Source organism: Mauremys reevesii, linkage group 3, assembly GCF_016161935.1.
Source record: "Mauremys reevesii isolate NIE-2019 linkage group 3, ASM1616193v1, whole genome shotgun sequence".
Lineage (NCBI taxonomy): Eukaryota > Metazoa > Chordata > Testudines > Geoemydidae > Mauremys > Mauremys reevesii.
Genome location: NC_052625.1, coordinates 83,132,226 through 83,153,892, shown reverse-complemented (window position 1 = coordinate 83,153,892; position 21,667 = coordinate 83,132,226). Strand labels below are relative to the sequence as shown.

General features: G+C 41.1%; 2 protein-coding genes across 6 annotated transcripts in view; both read right to left on the bottom strand.

The window, feature by feature from the left end:
* Nucleotides 1-1,761: 1,761 nt before the first annotated feature.
* Nucleotides 1,762-11,395, bottom strand: PDCD2 (programmed cell death 2). Of its 2 annotated transcripts, XM_039532101.1 has the most exons (6): nt 11,052-11,365; nt 10,453-10,695; nt 8,813-8,974; nt 6,508-6,623; nt 4,427-4,543; nt 1,762-2,105 (listed from the first exon to the last, which is right to left on the bottom strand). In XM_039532101.1, the coding sequence occupies exons 1-6, from the start codon at nt 11,335-11,337 to the stop codon at nt 1,944-1,946; spliced, it is 1,086 nt and encodes a 361-aa protein (XP_039388035.1). In that variant the 5' UTR covers nt 11,338-11,365; the 3' UTR covers nt 1,762-1,943. The 2 variants fall into 2 exon arrangements, with proteins under 2 accessions (XP_039388035.1, XP_039388036.1); XM_039532102.1 differs by lacking the exons at nt 1,762-2,105; nt 4,427-4,543 and adding an exon at nt 7,236-7,301 and having other exon boundaries at nt 11,052-11,395.
* A 2,217-nt stretch (nt 11,396-13,612) lies between these two features.
* Nucleotides 13,613-21,667, bottom strand: part of GNPAT (glyceronephosphate O-acyltransferase) — a 43,296-nt gene continuing 35,241 nt past the window's right edge. For 2 of the 4 annotated variants that reach the window (XM_039531893.1, XM_039531894.1), the window contains exons 12-16: nt 18,897-19,037; nt 16,309-16,408; nt 16,109-16,202; nt 14,509-14,570; nt 13,613-14,242 (exon numbers count right to left, since the gene is read on the bottom strand). In XM_039531893.1, the coding sequence (XP_039387827.1) occupies nt 14,199-14,242; nt 14,509-14,570; nt 16,109-16,202; nt 16,309-16,408; nt 18,897-19,037 (441 nt within the window). In that variant the 3' untranslated portion in view covers nt 13,613-14,198. The remainder of the gene's footprint in view (nt 14,243-14,508; nt 14,571-16,108; nt 16,203-16,308; nt 16,409-18,896; nt 19,038-21,667) is intronic. The other 2 variants (XM_039531891.1, XM_039531892.1) reach the window with 1 other exon arrangement.

The window sequence follows — 21,667 nt, the reverse complement described above, 5'->3', positions numbered from 1 at the left end:
AAACATGCCTTTTAGTGATAGGGCTCAAGGGGTTATTTGATTACATGTTGTAAGTACCTAGCTGGGCACCAAATATTTAACAAGGGGCTCTTCAATTTAGCTAAGAAAGGTATAACATGGTCCAATGGTGGGCATTTGAAGCTAGCCAACTTCAGCCTGGAGATAAGGTGTACATTTTTAATGGTGAATAATTTACCCTGGGTTGTGGTGGATTCTTCTTCACTGCCCATTTTTAAAACAAGACTGGATAGGAAAGATCTGATATGGTCAGACTCACTGGATGATCACAGTGGTCCCAGCTGGCCTTGGAATCTCTAAACATGGTTTGTGAAACTTGGCAAAAGAGGTCAGGAAGATTAATTTTATGAAAATTGCCTAGTAGCTGTCAGTCTGTGAGCTTTGGTAGGAGTGCCCAGAACTTGAAATTTCTAAACACCAGTATGTTGTAAAGTAACTGACCAAATATCTTACCCTGTTCAATCTGGTGTCTAGAAAAAGAGTTTGTATAGCATAAAATACTCCATGTATATTATCATAAAATTAGTCTCAACTTGAAGAGGATATAAAAGTACAATCTCCTATGGCACGGATCAAGCTCTTCTAAATAAAGCTGTGGGTAGGATAGGCTTGTGCACAAGACAGGAGTAGATATGAAACTATCAGATACCTTGGGTATATGGGTGCTGTTTCCAAGGGGACACCTCTTGCTATGAGCCAAGGTGCTGCAGAGGGGAAGTTGTTCTGAGATATTAATACACCAGGACAGCCTGACAGAGTTGAGATTCAGTTTTTTAAATAACTAAACACACATGTGAATGGGAACTATTTTTGCCTCAGAATAACATCGATGCAAATGTAATTTCTCTTAAGACATTGGAGAAACATTTACATCACACCATTAAGCGCGCTCTCTCTCAAAACAAATCTAGAAATCTTTTTAAAGCCCCTGTAACAGGTGGGGTAATTTTTCAATTTACTTTGACAGCACATTCAATTGAGCTACCACTGCTGCAGAGTCTTCACAGGAATGGAATATTTCTGCTCTCTGGATTTGGTGTAAAAATAGGCAGCTAAAGAGGAATTTAACTGCCAATGCTAAAACACTATAGAGCTGGAAGCCAAATTAAGTTCTATCACTTAAATATTTTTGAAAAAAAACTAAAACATACTATAGAAGCATGTCATTTAATTTATAGTGTAAGTAAGAGCCCCAATGTTATGCACAGAGTGTAACCTTTGGGCAGGGACTAAGTTTCCCTCATACAATAGAGTCAGATTGCCACGCCACTGTTCAACCAGCTGGACTCTAGCCCCTGCAGCAGTAACTGCAAAATATTACTGTTTCTGGGCCTCTTCTCATTCCATAGGCAATTATATAAAGTAAATGCACACTGTCAAACAAACACTGAGTGATAAAGTACGTTAACTAAGCTGGCAGTTTACCAAGTAAAACATGCAGTCAGTGATTGGGTTTCAGATACAATCACTCTGCTTATCTCTTAAGAAAATGCTGAGACATTACTGACTTAAAGGAAACAATGTCTGAACAAGCCTAAAATTGACTATAAAAGACAGTTTACTGGCTCTAAGAGCACTAGAAAACTAAAGATTGCTTTTTTAAAAAATGCTGAGAAAAAATGAAATTTTCAACCATCAGCTTTTACTTCATCTTGGATAGTGAAACCAAACAATGGGTAGGAACCTTAAATGCTCAGGCTCATATGTACTGGTGACATGCACAAAAAATTTCAACCAGGTCTGTTTTAATGACTTAGCTATAATTTAATTACAATTACACATTAAAGGTGATACAACTCTGGGCTAGTTCCACAGTATGAAATAGTTCATTTACCTTTTTTCCTTCTTGCAACGTGTAACACTTCAGTACATGTGTATAAACTCAATTAATTTCTTTACAGAAACTAAAAATAAATGTGTAGTAGTTAAGTAGAGTCTGCAGTAATGTCCTGCTTCCAGATGAACTCCTCCATATATCCATTTGCTTGGTTACAGTTTTCAGCACACGTGTAGACTACCAGTGTTCCCCAGTCAATACTTTCTCCTAGGCTATCAACCTTCAGGTGGTTCAGGAGTTGTGGCATAACCTTAGGAACACAAGACATGATTTGTAAGACAGGTCAAGAACATGGCTCTGGCTGTTTTGTTTTGGAGTGGGAGAAGAGATATAGTGGTTGATGCACAGTTTGAAATGTATAAAGGCCAGTAAAAGTATAAATGAATTTTAAATCAAAATTTCTTCGTTTGCTAACCTGAGCAGTTCTCTTGGGCTACTTGTGAAACAAAAGATAACAGGGCCTCCACTACTACATGTCAACACACACCTCAGGGATGGTCTAGATATACTTAATTCTTTAATCCTGACTGAGCCAGGAGGGGGTGGGTGGAAGGATGACCTCTTACAGTCTCTTCCATCCCTACATTTCTGTGACTAATAGATTTCCCATCTTTGAATGATCTCTGGTGCAAGAGTTCCACCTTTTAGTCTGAGGATGGAAAACCATAATCAAGCTATTACAGCTATGCAAGGAGACATAATTAACTAGAACATCCATTAATATTTTATAAGTAGAGCAGATTAGTTTCCAAAGATTATTTTGTTGGAAAATGCTGATTCAATAATCAAAACATTCAACTGCAATGTTCTGATTTGGTCAAAACTTTTGCTGGAAGTCAGGTAGGTAATGTGGGAAACTTGGGCTCCTAAGCACCTCACCAGGCAGGCTGGAGCAGAGCTGAGACTGGAAATGTTCCAAAATGGATTTTTTTTTTGAGTTTGGAAGGGTTTAAACTAAACCAAATAAAGCCACTCTCATACCAAAATAAGCATGTCCACATAGGGAGTTATACATGTACAGTAGTTTCTGCTTGTAAGCAACCCCTCTATCGCCAACAAAAGGGAGGTTTGGGAGGCAGGCAAGGAAGTGCCAGGACATGCCTTCTCTGGCTGCAAACCTTCCTCAGGAAAGGGAGGCTGCAGCCCAAACATCAGGGCCTTCAGACTCATGGAGCTGAACAGTATCTCTCCCTGGGCCCTCTACCTATTTCCTTGGGCACAGCCCAAAGAGGGCAGTGAGAGGGACCATGCAGCTCCAGAATGCAGGCTGCAAACTCTTCCCACACCCCCTTATCTCCCTGTGTATGCGAAGGCAGATATGCCAGGCTGCAGCCCCAGAAGGCAACACTAGGACAGGCTAGCACCAGCCACAGGTAGGCTTGCGGGACTGCCGAAGAAGGCCTGTCCCAGCTGCAGGCTCACCAAAAAAAAAAAAATTGCAAACAAGCAGCATGCCATTGGCTAATAACTGAATTTCATTAACATTTATACTAATGGAAAAGGATTGATTCCCAGCAACATGTTGCCACTCACCAGAAGCTGTTAATATCAGGATTGCTTTTAAGTGGAATCTACTATATAATTATACCAATTTAAGTGGTAAAACTTTCCTGTGTAGACAAGTCCTAAGGTCCTGTAGCAAGGCAAAGTATAGTATAGACAGAATTAATGTAATGGCGTGAGCTGGTGAAATGAAAGGACTTTCCACTTCCATCCTGCAGCCAAGCATTCACTTAGTAAACATTCTGAAGAAATCGTAAGTGACACTGTTTTAAATGGAATGTCAAGCTTCTTATCTTGTACATGAAAGATTTTGATAAAAAAAACAGTTAATGTTATTCACTGAATAGGTGTATTTCAGTACCAGGAAAGAAGTTGTTTTTCATTCCAGCATTCCCTCACAGTTGGGTTCTACCACTGCAAACAGGAACCATATTCCCACCACACTGAATCTGCATGTAGAGGCACCACTGGGTAGTAACTGACAAGAGATTTTCCCCAACAGGTGACTGGGCACATTAGCTACAATGAAACCTAACACCAGATTCCTCTTTCCCTCAGTTTGTTTTCTCTACTGTCAGCAGGGTGGCAGAACACTCCCTCACACAAATGCTCCCCTCTGGCACAAGGAAGACTGGAGGAGCATGAGCTGTTTGAACTTCATGGTGAAGGCATCCGTAACTGAAAGTCTGGCAGTCCACATTAGAACATTTTTCTCTTTAAACAATGCAGCAGTATCAGAAAGAGTCCCCCCCTTCACCCATTACTTTTTTCCATAGAATTCCACATTTAGAAGACATTCATATGACCCTCAACTGGATAGAAAAAGTGTACTATTTTGTTGGCTACAAACAGATCAGGAGGGAAAAAAGTGCTATTTACTGTGTGATAAAAATCTCATAAGGACGGACTGTTACACTAGTAATTAAGGCTTCTACACTTTAGCACAGCTATCCTGTGAATTCAAATATAACTCCTTTCTCTGCAGCCAGCGGCTAACACCACTATTTCAGACTTAATAGGTTTTTAATTATACACAAAAATATCATATCCTTGGACCAACTCACGTACTTGGAATTCAAACACCCTTTGGGCACCACATGAACAATTTGGGATATCTTTCATCTGAGGAATGTTTTCACCTGAGATCCATATGGGACCTTCTCCTCCTCGACAGTATCTGAGAATCTGAAATTGAATAGAAGTGTTAAGTAACTGACAGTCTTTTCAGTTGTATTATTAATAACCAATCACAGATAGCTATGTTTAAATAGACATTGATCAAGGTTGTTTTTCCTCCCACTAAAACTTGTTAGCAAAGTCCATTGTAACTGGGTATAGGTTTTCTTAAACAAACAAAAAAAGTCTTTTATATGATTTGACTGCTTGAGGAAACAAAATGCCAGAATTTCCCCAAGCCATCCAGCATTGGTCCAGCAACGAACAGTAATACTTTGCATTTCCATAACAGAATCTCAAAGCCCTATAACAATTTTAGACTCAAAGCTCCTGTTTGGGAGTAGGGAAAGTAGACTGATTCATCCAAGATAAAGGAAATCTGTAGCAGGTACCAGAGCAGAACCCAGGCCTCTCAATTCACAGTTCTGTCTCTTTAACAAGACCCCCCTCCATCCCCCAGGACTCTCATGCTTGAGTGATCATGATGCAGTTTCACCTTGCAACTTGGACACTGGTTAGAAGGAAAAAAGAAAAACAGGAAGGGAACCTGCAGGGGATGGGGAAAAAGAGATGATGCTACTCTACTTGCTTTCTCCCCTTCCACAGAAGGGCAGCAGATCCCCCTCTCCCTGTAGCTCCCAGCCCCACTCAACCCTCCCACCTTAGCTAAATTTCTACTTACCTTGGGTAAGTAGATTTTTCCAAGCCCTAGACGAGTTTCTTAATTTGTCAAACTTTAACAAAGCTGGTCTAAGTACAACAGAGGCTGACACCTTGCGATAATATCAGGTAGGTCTTGTATCTGGGGACTTTTATTCTATGTTGGTCAGCATGTGGACTGGATGATCTAGTGAAACTTCTCTCCATCTTTGACCTCAGCTATTTAAGATATTTGTGCCAAAGAGGCACACTTGATAGAAACACTATCAGGATGCTATGTAAGCATCAAGGCTGCAATATATGCTCCAAAAATAAAGCAGGCATCTGTTACCCGAAATTGGGTCAGCTAGTAAGCTTAGGGAGGACTAATGACTCACCAGAGTTTGGCAGAAAGCAGCACCTTTATTGTATTGATAGCTCAAAAGAAGGGGGTGAGGGAGGGTGTCACACACACGCTCATGCTCCCAGGACAGGCATGGCACTGGAGATGTCAGGATCCTTCAAGGTAAGTGTCCCACAGCACAGTGATGGCTGGTGCGATGAAGGTAAGTCTTCCCAAGGCACGATGGAATGCAATGCAGCAAACCACGGGCCAGGTGGTCCCAGCGAAGGGCCTCCATGGGAGGTACAAGCTTGTGAGTGCACTCCTGAGCACATGGCCCATTCCCCTTTTAAGGACCTGCTCCTCATGGCCTGCGACTAGAGATGACTTAGTGTGACCAACCAGACGCAGCTATCTCAGCCAGTGTCCATGCACTGGGTGTGTGAGTGTTGCTTAATTAGAGTCCCAGACATCTTGTCTATCTAGTACAGGGGTAGGTGGCACTCACACTGCCCGGGTCCTGACCACCAGTCTGGGGGGGCTCTGCATTTTAATTTAATTTTAAATTAAACTTTAGACATTTTTAAAACCTTATTTACTTTACAGACAACTATAGTTTAGTTATATATTATAGACTTATAGAAAGAGACTTTCTAAAAACATTAAAATGTATTACTATCACGCGGAACCTTAAATTAGAGTGAATAAATGAAAACATGGCACACCACTTCTGAAAGGTTGCCGACCCCTGATCTAGGAGCTCTTCTGATCTTCCAGCTGTTTAGGTAGCCCATTCATCCCACAAGCATTCCAGGAAGGAAGTGTGGGGGAAAACCACTTCACAGGTATTCAAAGGGGGGGGGGGGGGAGTGTAACAGACCTTTTGAGCATACAGGTTATACATAGCATACAGATCACTGCTGCTTCTACAACAGCATCCACCTTTTGACTATTAGGTGATTAGTATTTTAAAAGATACTTTTCTTTTTACCTGTTCTGGCTCTGCAGCTATTCGATTTTTAAACTTTTGGAAAATCTTGTCTTCTCGAGTCTCATGTTTTGCCATTGCCTCCAATACCTCCTCATCTAGTGACTCAAAACCATCACCTAAAGGGAAAAAAGGCAACACAGGGTAACATAGTATGGCTAAAGTTAAAGTTTACAATATAATATTTGTGTCTCTACCGTCATCTAAAATCAGTTCAAGCATCCAATGTTCAGGAAAGGAAACTGCAACATCAGAGACAAGCTTCAGCCTGTTTGGAGAGCTAACGGATTTAGCCAGTTGTGTGACCCATTAGTTCTGTACTATTTTAAGCATACATTTAAATATTAGAGAGAAGTATGCAAGGAAGACAGGCAGAATTCATCTGGGAAAGTATGTCTGAAACATGGAGCACAAAACTGATGTACTTTCTGAATCTGACACTAAAAAAAGACCAATGAAGTATGCACATGTGGGAGTCAGTAAATTTACAACTTCAAAAATTTAACAATTGAAAAGACCTGTGTTTGCATCCCTTATACAATGCTCATCACTCATGCTCAGTGTGGTTGTACCATTCTGTATCTTTAATACACCCCACCCACAAAGTTTTAGACAATGTTAAATTACAAGTTTAAAAATGGGCAACATTTTGTCTCATCACAAACTTCAAACCACACTATATCTGAATTCAAGTCCAGTTATGTGGATATAGTTTCACATGATTCACTCACCCTTCATGTAAAAGCTCTAGGATTTCCCGTTTTTCATTCAGAGTTAAGGATACTCCTGGGGGAATTCTGCACCAACAAATTAAAAATTCTGCACTATGTTTTAAAATTCTGCAAATTTTATTTGCTAAAATAACACTATATAAATCACACCAGTTTCAATTATTTTAGAAATGTATTTCAAAATACTTGTCAGCAAGTATGTAACAATACAGACAACTCCTCCCCCACCCCCACCGGAGCAGAGAGTTAAAAAACCCCTATGACAACACAGTTCCTGTTTCTCTGCCTCCTAACCCCCAGAGCCCAGCCACAAGGTGCCCCCCCAGTCCAGATACTTGCACTACCTCCTCCCCTAGAGCCCAGCCACAGCCCACCCCCAGCCCAGACACTTGCACCCCCTAAGCCCCAGAGCCTAGTTGCGGGGTGCCCTCCAGCCCAGACACTCAGACATACCCCCTACCCCCTCAGAGCCCAGGGATCTAGAAGGAGAAACAGCCTGATCCTGGGCTAGTGTGGAGTTTCCTGCATACTGCCTCCTTCCTTTAACGCATGTGGGGAACTGTAGCTGCCCAGAACCCTCTAGCTTTTTCCCCTTCTCCCCCACACCACAGTGTCTTCTATTTCTGAGCTGGCCTCTGCTGGATCCAGCACCCCTAGTGGTGGCCAGCAGCTCTACAGCCCACTTTTGGGGGGAGGGGGGGTAGAGAAGAGGAAATTCTGTGCAGAACATTGATTTCTGCACAAACTGCATTGTGCAGTGGTGCAAATTTCCCCCAGGAGTATATGGAGAGTTTGCAAACCCATTTTCAAAACAGGTTTAAGCTTTCTTCTAGCACAGGCCAGATTTTAGGTACAGCCGGGTAAGCATTTTAAAAGCTACTAACTACAAGTTTTCTCCAAAAGTAAACCTAGAGACTAAGGCCTGGTCTACACTAGGGTGGGGGGGTCGAACTAAGGTACGCCACTTCAGCTACGCGAATAGCGTAGCTGAAGTCGAACTACCTTAGTTCGAACTTCTTACCTGCCCAGATGCCACGGGATCGAAGTCCGCGGCTCCCCCGTCGACTCCGCCACCGCCGTTCGCAGTGGTGGAGTTCCGGAGTCGACGGGAGCACATTCGGAGTTCGAACTATCGCGTCTAGATTAGACGCGATAGTTCGAACTTCGAGAAGTCGAACGCTACGCGTCGACCCGGCAGGTAAGTATAGACCTACTCTAAGAGAAGTCTTCAAGAAATTCCCCTACCAAACCAGAACACTGGCACAGTGCTATGAATCTAGTCACTAGTTACCTCATTACCATGCTTTCAATAAAATTTAAAAATAGTAATTTAAAATGACTCATATATACTTTTACACACATCATAAATGACATGCACATAGTGATGAACTGTAGTTAACAGAAGCAGTAGCTACAATGGGTTTTTTCCATTTTCTTCAATGATGATTTGTAGACTAATCCTTTGTAATATGTAGTTTATAGTTAACACTTGATTTAGAATCACTGAATATTTCAATTTGTGAAGCAACACACAATGCATATACAAAACTCTCTCAGAAGCCCGTTTTATTTCTTACTTGCACCGCCTGCAGCCGCCAATTCGTCATGTTTCTCCAAGTTCTTTTGTGTATCTGCATCTGTTTGACTGTCGCCAGGAGTTTCCATTTCCTCAGGTTCTATTACAATTTCATACTCTGGAAAAAGGAACTTGTGATCTGGAATTGCAGTGTCCAGTTGAGCTGCAACACACAAGAGAACTACTGTTTTTATCATTTCACTGCTTAATGCTATATTTCATGTTCTCTCCCGCTTAAAACTTGCACTGTCAAGGTTGCCAAGGCAAATATGATTATTTATATAGTGGTAGTGTCTTGAGGCTCCAATCAGGATTGAGGCCCCAAAGTGCTAGGCACTGCACAAATGAGTAAAACAAGAACAGTCCCCCCCCGAATGAAATCACTGATCAGGAGTAATGACAAGATGCAATAGGCAGATGAACAGACAAGTTGGGGGTATGATGGACTGGAACACAAAACAGAGAGTCAACACAGACATGTTGGCCTAAGTAAGTAGTTCTTAGTGGTCAAAGTATGAAAACATTCTCTCACTTCACAGTGACTTGTTCTAGTAGTTTATTTTTTAAAATATCAGTTATCTGGGCTAAGAGAACAGAAGTAGATTTATTAAAACCAGCTAACACATTGCAGAGATCTTTAAAATTAAAAGCCTTCTTTCTGACTGGTGTACTCACGTGAATCAAGCACACAGCACCTAATAATTCTCCACTAAATGCCTATTTGTTGCAAGTAGGAAACAGGAAGAAAAATGTAGGCATGCCACTGTGTGCACCAGAGCCCACATAACTGTAAGAGGACCACAGTATCTGATGAGAAGATGAAAGAACATTTTCAATAAAAATGATATGAAATATATAAGAAATCCACTCTCTGCAGCATTCAGTTCTTGTGTCACTTTACCTGCCAACACGAACTTGTGAGAAAAGCATACAAGTAGGGGTAGAGTACAAAAGAAAATGTACCAAGTGCACCAATACCTGCTAGCACATTTTCTGTCTACTAACCTTGACTGTATCCCTTTAAGAATAAACTTGTATAGACATGATTCATTAAATACACTTAGATCCTTACCATTTTATATGAGGTAAGTTCACCTAATGACTCTCATTCCCCTTACATTAACAATCACTTCCCAACAATAAGTTCCTGCTGCAGTCCCATTTTGGACTGCAGAAGGAACTTATTCATGGTTAAAACACAAGGGTTATGTTGAAGCCACAGACACCCCGTCATCATTGAATTTGTCCTATAAATAGAATTAAAACTTAGTTTTCTCTTTATACTAAAACAATACAGCCTTTGATTTTTCCTAATTGTTTACAGAGTTTTATGGCATAATAAAGATGTGGACATGCTTGTCTAGTCAATTTCGAAGGCAATACAAATTAGTGTTATTTCTCCTGTGCAATGTACTGTCTCTAGCAAAAGGAACAAGAATAATGGTTGAGTCTTCCCTTGCTAGAGTATTAAGAACGTAAGTAACTCTTGTTGGACTTGTTCCATACTGCACTACATTTTAAGAAGTTCTCTTTAAAATACAAAAGGCAAAAAAAAAGAAAAAAGAAAACAAGCAGCAACAGCATTGCTTTGTCTTTCAGACAGAATCTCCCCAGGTTCATTTTAAATTCCACTTAACTCACCTGACTGCGCACAAGACAGTTTGTGTCCCAATTTCCAATCTACAGTCTGATGATCTTTACTACAGTAATGGGCCCTGTGACATTTGGAACATGCCTTTGGCCCTAAACAGCCACAGACTCTGCACAGATGAACTCCACATTGAAGCTGGAGGCTCACAGGGGGATGCCCTTCAGGAGGGGGCGCTTCAGGTGGTGGATCATAGGAATAGGTGTCATTCTTCCTCGGAAGCTGGTTCCTAAAAACTTGAAAGAAATACAGGCGTGAAGGGACCAAACGCCATTTGTGCAATGAGCAACAGCATAGGGCAGTTCCCAAAAGCCCCCGAGTGATGGTTTGGATTATTATTTTCTGCACGGTGGTGGCACCTAGGGAACCTACCCAGGGGCCAGGGTCCCCGTGTTAGGCGCTGTACAAAGGCATCACAGACCTTGCCCCAAAAAAGAGTTTACACGTCACGGGTTGGGGGGGGGGGAGGAATCACCTGTGGAGTGAGCCGCGGGGAGGGAGACGGGGCTGTGGGGGGGGGGGAGGGGCAGGGCCCCCCGCAGGTGCCGGGCGGGGGTCTCAGCCCGGGGCTGCGGCGGGGCGGGTCTCTCACCTCGCAGCGGCCCCTGGGCCCCGGGCCGGTAGCAGGCGGGCCCGCGGCAGCAGAACACGAAGAGGCCGCGGTGGAAGGCGTCGGGGCGGCCGGGGAGCGGCGCGTAGAGCTGCAGCAGGAAGGCGCAGGGCCGCCCGCACCGCCCGCAGCGCAGCTCAGCGGGGCCCGGCAGCCCGGACTCGCCCAGCCACGCCGGCCGCCCCCCCACCTTGCTGGGGAACTGGGCGCTGCGCAGGCGCCACGGGGCCGCCTCCTCCGCGAACCCCAGCTCCACGCGCGACCCCATGCGCGCGGCCAGCGCCCGGCGGCACAGCACGCGTGCACCGGAACTGCGCGCCGCCAAAAGTTGTCCGACCGGCTCCCATACCGGAAGTGAGGATGCGAAACGCGTCCGATCGGCTCCCATACCGGAAGTGCGCGCTGTTGCAATTAGCACGGGCCCCTGTCAAGCTCCGGAAGCGCGTTCGCCAGGCTCGGGGGAAGCTCGGGTTGTTTCTTTGCTCCAGTGTCAGACTCGACCGCGGAGCCGCCTCTCCCCGTTACCGGGGCCCTGCCCATGATCCCGGCCCTGGAAACCATCATCACAGCAAGCTGTGCCCCAGGAAGGGGGAGGGGGTGTTGCTGTTGGCCCCAGACCCAGCTCCTGGCAGAGGAGGGCTGATTTGAGGGGCCTCAAAGAAAAAGGTTTAGAAGCCCTGACTCTGTACTATAGTAACTTCCATGTACACATCCTACACCATTTACACATTAGTTACCTGCTACATACCTGGGTGTTTATGCAATTAGTTTTACATGTACCATGCTCTTCATTTAAAAAAAAAACCCCTCAAATTACAAGCTCTGCTCCTCCAGTGACAAAGTTAACTCATGGGTAGCAGTCAGCTGATAACACCTGTAGCAGAGAACATTTTAGATACAGAGGTATATTAAAAAACTAACTACACACAAAAATTAAACACTCAAAAGTTAGGAGATGCCAGAATTAAGGTGGCTAGTGCCTTCCCCCCACTAATTTGAGTGTGCAGCATTAATGTTCAGGGGTAGGGGTGGGTGGGGGTAATTTCCTAGGGTTTTTTTTTTTTAAATTTGATCAGTCAGTCAATCATCATATTGACACCCGGAATGATCAGCTAGGTTAGAACCCACTGAGCTAAAGGAGTGTTGTCATCCTCTCCGTGAACCAGTCCTAGAGAGGGATGAGACACTTTAGCAGTGAGTTGCACAGATGTTTACTGACAGCAGAAGAATGGTGAGACCCAGGATCTTGGTTACATTCCAGGCTTTTTGTCCCAATCTACTCCCCTACTCCTAGTCCACCTCTTGTCCCCTCTGAATTCAAATAAGGCGCCTTCCTCCTTTACACTGCCAGGCCCAGTAAAGAGAGGCAATCTCTATCCTTTGGTTCTGTGTCTAGGCACCAGAACGGAATGTGGTCCTGAGCAGCTCAGAACTAAAACTGCAGGGAAAGTTCGGATTAGCTCTGGCTGGAGCATGCTCAGAATATTTAGGGAACGTAGCTAAGAAACTGTAGCAAGTCTGTACTGAGCACGTATGAACAGATTTTTTTCCCCAAAAGCTTAAAACTAAACTGAATTTAGTCAGATTTCCATGGGACAGCAAGACACATCCCTGATACAAACACCACCTTAACAGGTGGTGGTGGTGATACCAGAATACACACGTATTTATACAGTATACACACAGATCACACGGTAGTTGAGAAGAGCAGTAACACTGACAAAATGCATTTATAAAGCCTCATTCACAAAGAAACAACAAGGCATTGCACAATAAGTACTGATACCAATATTTTAAAAATTGAAAACAGCGCAAACTGCTTTAAAATCAGTTTTAAATGCTAAGGCAGATTTTGTGCAGAAGCTAAATACTTGGTAGTCCCAGCTGCACATAAAAATAAATATGTCAAGGTTTCCTCCCCCACTTTGAACTTTAGAGTACAAATGTGGGGACCTGCATGAACACTTCTAAGCTTAATTACTAGCTTAGATCTGGTAACGCTGCCACCAGCCAGAAATCAGTGTCTGGCACACTTTCTGTCCCCCCAAAACCTTCCCTGGGAAACACAGATCCAAACCCCTTGGATCTTAAAACAAGGAGAAATCAATCAGGTTCTTAAAAAAAGAAAGCTTTTAATTAAAGGAAGAAAAGGTAAAAATTATCTCTGTAAAATCAGGGTGGAAAATGCTTTACAGGGTACTTAGATTCATATAGCCCAGAGGAAACCCCCTCTAGCCTCAGGTTCAAAGTTACAGCAAACAGAGGTAAAAATCCTTCCAGCAAAAAGAAACATTTACAGGTTGAGAAAACAAAAATAAGACTAACACGCCTTGCCTGGCTAGTTACTTACAAGTTTGAAACACGAGAGACTGATTTAGAAAGATTTGGAGAGCCTGGATTGATGTCCCGTCCCTCTCAGTCCTGAGAGCCAATGAACCCAAAAACAAAGAACACAAACAAAGAACTCCCTCCACCAAGATTTGAAAGTATCTTGTCCCCCTATTGGTCCTCTGGTCAGGTGTCAGCTAGGTTTACTGAGCTTCTTAACCCTTTACAGGTAAAAGAGACATTAACCCTTAACTATCTGTTTATGACAAAATACCAAAGTTATAAAACAAGTGATAAAGATCAAAGCAGCATTTTGGCAGTTACAGGACATTTATTCTATGAAAGAAGAGCACAATGGCCATATCATAGATACAACAACCAGTAACATTTTTGTCTAAATATTATGTTTAATGTTAAGTCTTTAGTTATCAGTTACAGTTTCACATTGATGAAATAACCTATTTGAAACAAAACATTTCCTTGTAACAAAAACTAAAAAAGTATTTAAAGTAGATGTTTCTGTGCATTTTTTCCTTAAATATGTATCCAAAAAGATGTTTAAATTTAGTTTAAAAAGGAACACAGTAAGCATCAGTACTGACAAAGTTCAGTACTGGTAATGAAAAAATTCCAATTGAACAACCTTTGCCCACCATCTAGTATAATACATAGGAAAATTCCCAAATGGAAAAGGCAAGATGTATATTTCTGTACCTAGCCATACTTCAGTTGAGTACTTGTCAGTGTTCTTTGCGGATTATAGTGCACACAGTCAAGTAATTCAAAGCCTTTTGATTAATATTAAAGTCTTGCAGTCATAAGTTTCCTTATGGGTATCCGAGAATCTAAGGATGAAAGAGAAGCACATAGCCTTCTAATCAATGTATGTCCAATGCCAAGCTGGAGTTAATCATGCAAACAAGAACATTTTAAAAAACAGTTTATTTTTCATTCAGATCTCACATTAGTATTTTTACTGCATATATTGTACTGCGATACCAGACATAATGTGACTTTCAATGGGAATTAGGTATCTAACTGTTCTTTGTGACTTTGAAAGTCTCCCCATAAATACATGTTTAACTAGTATACCAATAAGAAATACACTTACCTAACATTTCGGCTGTTTTATTGAATTCCTCTTTGTTTACAGTGTAAGTAAATCCATTGGTCCTAGATAAGGGGGGGCAGGGAGAGAAACAGTAAAAAGGCTGTTATTGTAGGATGGGAAAATGAATATTTAAAAAAAGGATAATACTTCAAATTATCAGGAGCAAATAATGTTTTCATTATTCTTCCTCCATCAATTTTACCCACATAATCAGCTCTGAAAGGTCTGCTGACACATCACAGATGCTCTTTGAAAAAGCCATACTACAGAGGGATAAGTATGCTTCTAGAACATATTTTTTCTCCTGTATTTCCCTTCCCCTGTTTTATTATATGAGTTTTAACTACCCATCTGAAATGGAGTTAGATCTTGAGCTAGTGTAAATCATCATAGCACCATTGACTTCCATGGAGCTACACCAGTTTACTTCAGCTGAGGATGTGCCTCTTAAAAGTTTATTTTTGTAACATCACAGCTAGGTGCGGTAGAAAGGCTGATACCACAATAGCAACAGTACCTCGCACTGATTTATTCAAAGTGCTCTACTAGTCTTAACTAATTCATCCTCACAACACCCCAGTGATGTGGGAAAGCATCCCTATTTTACACTAGCGTTCCCTCCAGAAGTAGTCTGTTGGTAGTCTTTATTGAAATCTGAGTGTTTGAGCTAGAAGGTCACCCAGTCAAAGAACTAAGATCGCACACAACTAAGATCGCAGAACAAAGACCAATTACTCACAATAAATTGGATGTGTCATTTGGTCAACTGTGACTAGCATGCAAGTTTGTAAAAATGTGTCTATTAACAGATTATTCATAAAAGGGAAAAGGACAAAATTTGCCAGGTACTCTGCTCACTGCAAACTGTTTGCCCTACTAACTAATACCACAGGAAGATCCATAATATATTTGGAATTTATAAAATGAACACATTTGTGTGTATACATACACTATTTTTTATAGCATTAGCTGGTTTCATATTTTATCAGTTAACCCTAGTATTTATTCACAATTAGAAATGTTAGACAGTGTAGCTTAAATTCATTTAATTTGCAATGCTAAAGCAAAAGTCAACACTATGGTATAGTCAGAATGAGCCGTTTAGTACATTGCCTGTAACAGTCATTTGTGTCTCCATTTTAATAAAAAGGAGATTAAAAAAAACCTAGCTATTTTAAAGTGTGTTACAAACAATCTACGCAAACAGAGCAGAATCCTGTTTATCCAAAGGTCTTGGGGGAAAACACCTCAAACCTCAAGATAAAAAAGAAATGGGGTCAAAAGATTTAGAAGCCAGCTAGTGAACTTTGTAAATGCTGTATTTCAGATCCCATAATCCTAATATAGAATTCAACCATTAAGATATCAGATGAAAGAGTCCGATGGTGCTGTATGTGAATTATGATATACTAACGGAAGTATCTCCAATGTATAACCACTCATTGCAATTGATAATTATGCTAGATCTCATCCTCGGATCTAATCAGACTCATAATAACAACACATTGTCTGCATTTACCTTCCAACTTTTGTGTTGAGACCCCAGCAAAATTCTTTTACTAATATTCTTGTAAATCCGAGGGCCTCTTGTATTACTTACGTTTTCATCTTCTTCACTACATCTAGGCGCACAAAAGCTGCCAAGGCATTTTTCTGCAAGTCAGAAGACAAAACTTCATAACACTGAGTGCTTCCTACAGAGAAAGCATAGGGGCCAATTAAACGTCCATTAATTACTCATCAAACTATTACACACATAAGGTATCACAGCACCAACACCACCACACAAAGCAAACATACCAGTCTGAAGAAGCTGAAAAGCAAAGTTACGGATTCCAAGTATAAACTGCTTCTCGGTAAAGGCCTCTTTTGTTTCTTTTGAAAGATATCTGCTGATTATCTAAAAAAATAAAATTTAAAAAAGTGTTTGAGCTTTTCCTCTTATTCTGTAACTTTAATTGGTCTTTAATTACAAACAAATATTTTTAAGGAAATAACATCTCCTCCTAATAATCAATTTGGAAGATATATTTTTAGCAGGCTGACAAATATAACATTATGCAAAGCATTAGAAAATTTTAATATTGTTTGGGTAATCATAACAAGAATCTTAGTATTTAAAACAAGACTGAATAATAAATCATATTAGAAACTGGTTTATGGTCCTTGTCTTTGAAAAAGTTGCCTCACTGTCAAAAGTGACATTCCTTTTCAGCAACTTCCATTTCACAGATGGGGAAAGTGAGATACAGAAGTGAAGTAACCTGTCCTAGGTCAACAGTGAGTCAGTGGAAGAGCCATCAATAGACCAACAAGCATGTGGACAAGGGGGATCCAGTGGATATAGTGTATTTAGATTTTCAGAGAGCCTTTGACAAGGAACCTCACCAAAGGCTCTTAAGCAAAGTAAGCAGTCATGGGAAAAGAGGGAAAGTCCTCTCATGAATTGGTAACTGGTTAAAAGATAGGAAAACAAAGGGTAGGAATAAATGGTCGGTTTTCAGAATGGAGAGAGGTAAACAGCAGTGTCCCCCAGGGGTCTGTACTGAGCTCAGTCCTATTTAACATTCATAAATGATCTGGAAAAAGGGGTAAACAGTGAGATGGCAAAATTTGCAGAGGATACAAAACTACTCAAGATAGTTAAGTCCCAGGCAGACTGCAAAGAGCTACAAAAGCATCAAACTGGGTGACTTGTTGATAAATGCAAAGTAATGCACATTGGAAAACATAATCCCAACTATACATATAAAATGATGGGGTTTAAATTAGCTGTTACTACTCAAGAAAAATCTTGGAGTCATTGTGGATAGTTCTCTGAAAACATCCACTCAATGTGTAGCGGCAGTCAAAAAAGCAAACAGAAAGTTGGGAATCAATAAGAAAGGGATACATAATAAGACAGAAAATATCATATTGCCTCTCTATAAATCCCTGATACACCCAGATCTTGAATACTGTGTGCAGATGTGGTGGCCCCATCTCAAAAAAGATATATTGGAGTTGGAAAAGGTTCAGAAAAGGGCAACAAAAATGATTAGGCATATGGAACGGCTGCCGTATGAGGAGAGATTAATAAGACTGGGACTTTTCAGCTTGAAAAAGAGATGACTAAGAGGGGATATGATAGAGGTCTATAAAATCATGACTGGGGTGGAGAAAGTAAATAAGAAAGTGTTATTTACTCCTCCTCATAACATAAGAACTAGGAGCCACCAAATGAAATTAATAGGCAGCAGGTTTAAAACAAACAAAAGGAAGTATTTTTTCACACAACGCACAGTCAACCTGTGGAACTCCTTACCAGAAGATGTTGTGAAGGCCAAGACTATAACAGGGTTAAAAAAGAACTAGGTAAATTCATGGAGGGATAGATTCATCAATGGCGTCCTGAGCCTCTGTTTGCCAGAAGCTGGGAATGGGTGACAGGGGATGGATCAGTTGATGATTACCTGTTCTGTTCATTCCCTCTGGGGCACCTGGCATTGGCCACTGTCAGAATACAGGATACTAGCCTAGATTGACCTTTGATCTGACCCAATATAACCATTTTTATGTTCTTATGACCCTAGCCACTATGATCTAGCCAATAACTGACACGGTTTCAGTGGTGGGAATTTGCTATCCTCTTCTAGCATATTTATTTTATTTAAGAAGTGTAAAGAATTCATTTAGTTTTGGTAGGCTTAGTGGGTGGGGAGTAGAATTAAAATAGACATTGACAGGTCAAAGAATTCCCATGCAGGCTTTGGCCAAACATACAACCAACTTCTGCAGATTGCATACTATCCACTTACATATGCTAAAGAAGTCCTCCTTCTAAGGACTGACAATTAGCTCATTAACAACAGATTCCCTGAGAACTGAACTTTATAAATCCAGAGGGAATAATCTGCAAGGGAGGGGGCTCTAGCTAAGGGAACCAGGCAGCCTACCCTTCTCCTCTTTTGGCTGAAAACTTACTCATTTATTTTTGACTTGGGCACTATTTGTGCTGGGACCTAAACAGGACAAGGTGTTTGTTACTCTGGATTGCTCTTCTTAAATAAACTGAACTTCACAGGGCCAGAACACCAATCCTCACATGCAGCTTCACTTATATAAGATACCACAGCTCCAACTAGCATGTCACAAGAACCTTAGCACTACCACATAAGAAGTTAATTACCCTGTATTTTTTTTTAAATCTGTGTCACGAGAGGGAACCAATCTCTTCACATCGTTAGATAAAACTTACTATTGCTATGTATCGTCTCCCTTCCACTCCCACCCATGCTATCACTTAGTGTTTCTACCATAGAAGAACCATGACTCATGCCATTCCCCATAGAACTTATGAGTGGGAGGACAGGAGAGAGTAGGTGCGAACTTTGTGAAGAATTGTGTACCTGGTAACCTTCCATAAAAGGCCTGAACAGAGCTGCCAAAAAAACTGCTACAGAATTTCCTCTCTCTGTAACTAAGATTTCCTGGGGAGTCACTTGAATTACATCACATTTTGTAAGCAGAAAACATCCTTCTTCAAAGTCCTGTGGGGCAAAGCAAAAACAGTGTAACTGGTACTTTTCCCAACTAGGACAACTGCAGCTAAGTCTCCTCATGAAAATAAAGCATACAGCTACCATCAGGCTGCCACTGAAGTTTCTGAAAGAAGTTTTCTAGACAATCTCAGGTATACCAAGAATCAATTTCTAAACAGGTATGGAGTTCATATTTTCACCAAGTTTATATTCTCAAACTGGGAGGCCTCATAATATAATGGCCTCTCTATCTGCACAGGAAGGCATCTGGGACCTTGTCTCGTCTAGGAAAGAAGTTGCCATTACATTAGCCTACATCACTTAATCCGGGACTTTGCCCCAGTATGATGGTTGTTAGCTGGTCGTGGTCAACCCTAGGCACTCCGCTAGCAACAATGACAACCATCGAACATAAAACATGTTAAAAGCTCTCTAAAAGTAGAGACCATGCCATGGTTCAAGTGGAGTTAGTTATAAGGTCAAACAAAACTTCTTTTCCTACTTAAGGGGGAGATTTTCAAAGACATAAATAACATTTAAGCACCTAATTCCTATTGAAAGTCACACTGTTAAACAATAATAGAATACAATTTAAGTATTATTGGATGTTTTCTACATTTTCAAATATATCGATTTCAATTACAACACGACTACAAAGTGAACAGTGCTCACTTTATATTTATTACAAATATTTGCACTGTAAAAAACCAAGAGAAATAGTATTTTTCAATTCTCCCATTACAAGTACTGTAGTGCAATCTCTCTATTATGAAAGTTGAACTTACAAATGTAGAATTATGTAAAAACAATAACTCCATTCAAAAATAAAACAAAGTCCTACTTCAGCCAATCACTCAGACAAACAAGTTTGGTTACAATTGGCAGGAGATAATGCTGCCCGCTTCTTGTTTACAGTGTCACCTGAAAGTGAGAACAGGTGTTCACACGGCACTGTTGTAGCCAGCCGTTGCAAGATATTTATGTGCCAGATGCGCTAAAGTTTCATATGTCCCTTCATGCTTCCATTCCAGAGGATGTACGCCCATGCTGGTGATGTGTTCTGCTCAGTAACAATCCAAAGCAATGCGGACTGATGCATGTTCATTTTCATCATCTGAGTCAGATACCACCAGCAGAAGGCTGATTTTTCTTTTTTGGTGTTTCGGGTTCTGTAGTTTCCGCATTGGAGTGTTGCTCTTTTAAGACTTCTGAAAGCATGTTCCACACCTCGTCCCTCTCAGATTTTGGATGGCACTTCAGATTCTTAAAACCTTGGGTCGAGTGCTGTAGCTATTTTTAGAAATCTCACATTGGTACTCTCTTTGTATTTTGTCAAATCTGCTGTGAAAGTGTTCTTAAAACGAACATGTCCTGGGTCATCATCTGAGACTGCTATAACATGAAATATATGGCAGAATGTGTGTAAAGCAGAACAGGAAACATACAATTCTCCCCCAAGGAGTTCAGTCACAAATTAAATCAATGCATTTTTTTTTAAAACAAGCATCATCAGCATGGAAGTATGTCCTCTGGAATGGTGGCCAAAGCATGAAGGGGCATGGGAATATTTAGCATATCTGGAATGTAAATACCTTGCAATACCAGCTACAAAAGTGCCATGCAAACACCTGTTCTCACTTTCAGGCGACACTGTAAATAAGAAGCAGGCAGCAGTATCTCCCGTCAATATAAACAAATTTGTTTGTCTTAGCGATTGTCTGAACAAGAAGGACTGAGTGGACTTGTATGCTCTAAAGCAGGGATCGGCAACCTTTGGAACACAGCCCGTCAGAGAAATCCACTGGCGGGCCTGGACTGTTTGGTTACCTGAAGCATCCACAGGTTCGGCCGATCGCAGCTTCCACTGGCCGTGGTTCGCTGTTTCAGGCCAATGGGGGCTGAGGGAATTGGCGTGGGCTGAGGGATGTGCTAGCTGCTGCTGCTCTAAGGTTTTATATTGTTTTGGTTTTGAGTGCAGTTATGTAACAAAAGAAAAATCTACATTTGTAAGTTACACTTTCACGATAAAGAGATTGCACTACAGTACTTGTATGAGGTGAGCTGAAAAATACTACACCTCTACCCTGATATAACGCGACCCAATATAACACGAATTCGAATATAACGCGGTAAAGCAGTGCTCCGGGGGGGAGGGGGGACTGCGTGCTCTGGCAGATAAAAGCAAGTTCAAAATAACGCTGTTTCATCTATAACGTGGTAAGATTTTTTTGGCTCCCGAGGACAGCATTATATCGGGGTACAGGTGTATTTGTAATAATATAAAATGAGCACTGTATTCTGTATTGTAATAGAAATCAATACATTTGAAAATGTAGAAAAACATCCAAAAATATTTAATAAATGTCAATTGGTATTCTATTGTTTAACAGTGTGATTAATTGCGATTAATTTTTTTGAGTTCATCACGAGAGTTAACTGTGATTAATTCACAACACAAATTCTGAGTTCTCCAATATATACAAATTTTAGGATTTCTTTCACTGTATTAACAGAATCTTTAGAAATTTAAGACTCTCTCTCTTTTCTGTGTCAAAATATAGTCACATTTCTAGGGGACTTACAATGTAGTTAGGAATTAAACTTTCTGAAGACTTTTGAAGTGAGAACATCTCAGGTCT

Coding starts and splice junctions, on each gene's coding strand:
- PDCD2 (XM_039532101.1), bottom strand. CDS start 11,337: ATGGGGTCGCGCGTGGAGCTGGGGTTCGCGGAGGAGGCGGCCCCGTGG. Junction 8,975..10,452: donor ACTGTCTTGTGCGCAGTCAG/GTGAGTTAAGTG, acceptor TGTGTGTTGCAG/CTCAACTGGACACTGCAATT. Junction 2,106..4,426: donor AAAGGGTGTTTGAATTCCAA/GTACGTGAGTTG, acceptor TGTGTTCCTAAG/GTTATGCCACAACTCCTGAA.